Genomic DNA, 2,023 nt, shown 5'->3' on the forward strand with positions numbered 1-2,023 from the left:
AACAATGAACCAGGACAAACCTTCGACTTCTTTCGAAGGCAAACCTAGAAAAAGATCTCACAGTAAGGTAGACCTTGAAGTAGAAAGTGATAAAACAAAACAGCACGACCACGATGTGCCGATACAAGACAAAAAGACAAAANAACAACAAACACCAAAANATATTCTTGACTTNNCAGATGAAGTTCTTTTATGTATATTTAAAAATGTAGACCCAACCGATTTAAATAATCTCAGATTGTAAGTTTTTTTATTTATGTGAAGNGAGTGNTAGATAAATATCCGAAACAATACGTAGATAGCGACAGTAGTACGACATTGCTGTAGTTGACAAACTGTATCTTTCAGGCTTACTAGTATACGTACTGCTTGGGTGACAGTTCGCCAAACTATATATAATCATTTGAAATAATATCAATCGCTTCTTGTTAAAATAATACACTTATATATGTTTCAAAATAAGTTTTGTTGAAATTTATTTATTATAGATGTTGCACAAGATTTGCAAGACTAGCGGCAGATAAACTTTTATGGAGTTTGGACTATCGCAAAACACCTATACTTCCTTCTCAAATGAAGCCGTATGAAACTTTCCTAAAACCATTAACATACAGCTTAGCAATACGTGGAGATTTCAAACATGACAGTGAAAATATTCTTTCACCTTATTTTTTTTTTAAACTACAACAAATATGCAGAAAACTTAGCAAATTGATTATTGAAGAGTATTATATTTGTACAACTATGGTATATATTACTTTTTATTAAAATATTTCTACAGTACGTACACATACAGCAAACAGCTAAATCATAAAGTATAAAAAACTATAACGCGATAGATTTTTTTTATGCGGTTTAATCATAGTCGCTGTTATTAATGGTAAAATAAAATGCATTAGTTGTTCGCAACGATGCTCGCACTCACTCGCCCTCGATGTGATCTTGTAGTAAGTAATATCTGTATACAAAGTGTTTAGCGAAATCTCAATTTCTTAGCAAAAGAAATTAAACAAATTGTACACTAAAAAGATTTTATAGGATGCACTTTCACTTTCTTTAAAATACGGACTACCACGCACACAAACTATTATGACTTACGTAATAACAGTTTGTTCCGTTTACTTATATATAGAATAATAATAATAATAGTATCGTGTAATATATCATTACATATGTCTGTAAAAATTATAGTTATCAAAGCATATGTGACATTTTTATAATAGTATTATAGAGGTCACACTTTATGTGTATAGCATATTATACATCTAGTAAAACTTCTTTTCCATAGTTTTGTTACAAATCCATGGCACTTTATTAAAATTGGTTTAGGATACGCCAGAGGCGTCAACAACTCTTGAGACCCTTGAATTCAAAAATTGTATAGCAGATGGTAAGTTTACTGGTGTCACATTTTTTTCGCCCACTTCTTATCCTGGACTATGTAGGTTCGTACCCTACATAAAAGTAAGTTGTTGTTCTACACATATTTTACATATCTCTATATATTAAGTGTATTCTATCATATATATACACACACATATTGTGTTTAATAATACAATATTGTATTCCAAATATAAATTTTAGTACTTGACATTTAACAATGTTCTGTGGGATCAGCAATCGACATTTTTGACAACTATATGTAACCTTACAGAACTTCAGAAACTTGAAGTAATTTCATGTTTTCGTATAAAGGACTTTTGTCCAGATATAGATTTATTCACTGTCCCTTGTAACTGCCAAAAGCTAGAGGTATTTTTTATTTTAGGAAAGTACTAGTTCTGCATTTCATCTATTTTTACTGTAGAAATCACCCTTTTCTAGAAACGTGTTTTTTTAAATTGTTTTATAGATTCTAAACTTTCGAAACTCAGTAGTAGAGGATGAGATAATTGAATGGTTTTGTCAAGTTGAATCTTTAAAAGAACTGTATCTAGAATGTCCTAAATTTTTTAGGGACAAATTGTCAAATGAATCATTAGAAGTGTTACAAAACTTTTATTACGATAATTACATTTCTTTG

General features: G+C 30.0%; 1 protein-coding gene across 1 annotated transcript in view; it reads left to right on the forward strand.

The window, feature by feature from the left end:
- The first annotated feature begins 4 nt into the window (after positions 1–4).
- Positions 5–2,023, forward strand: part of LOC109863198 — a 7,666-nt gene continuing 5,647 nt past the window's right edge. The window contains exons 1-2 of the mRNA XM_020443417.1: positions 5–240; positions 489–747. Coding sequence (XP_020299006.1) covers positions 5–240; positions 489–747 — 495 coding nt within the window. The remainder of the gene's footprint in view (positions 241–488; positions 748–2,023) is intronic.

This window comes from Pseudomyrmex gracilis, unplaced genomic scaffold (genome assembly GCF_002006095.1).
Source record: "Pseudomyrmex gracilis isolate BER0280 unplaced genomic scaffold, ASM200609v1 scaffold_3525, whole genome shotgun sequence".
NCBI classification, from domain to species: Eukaryota; Metazoa; Arthropoda; class Insecta; order Hymenoptera; family Formicidae; genus Pseudomyrmex; species Pseudomyrmex gracilis.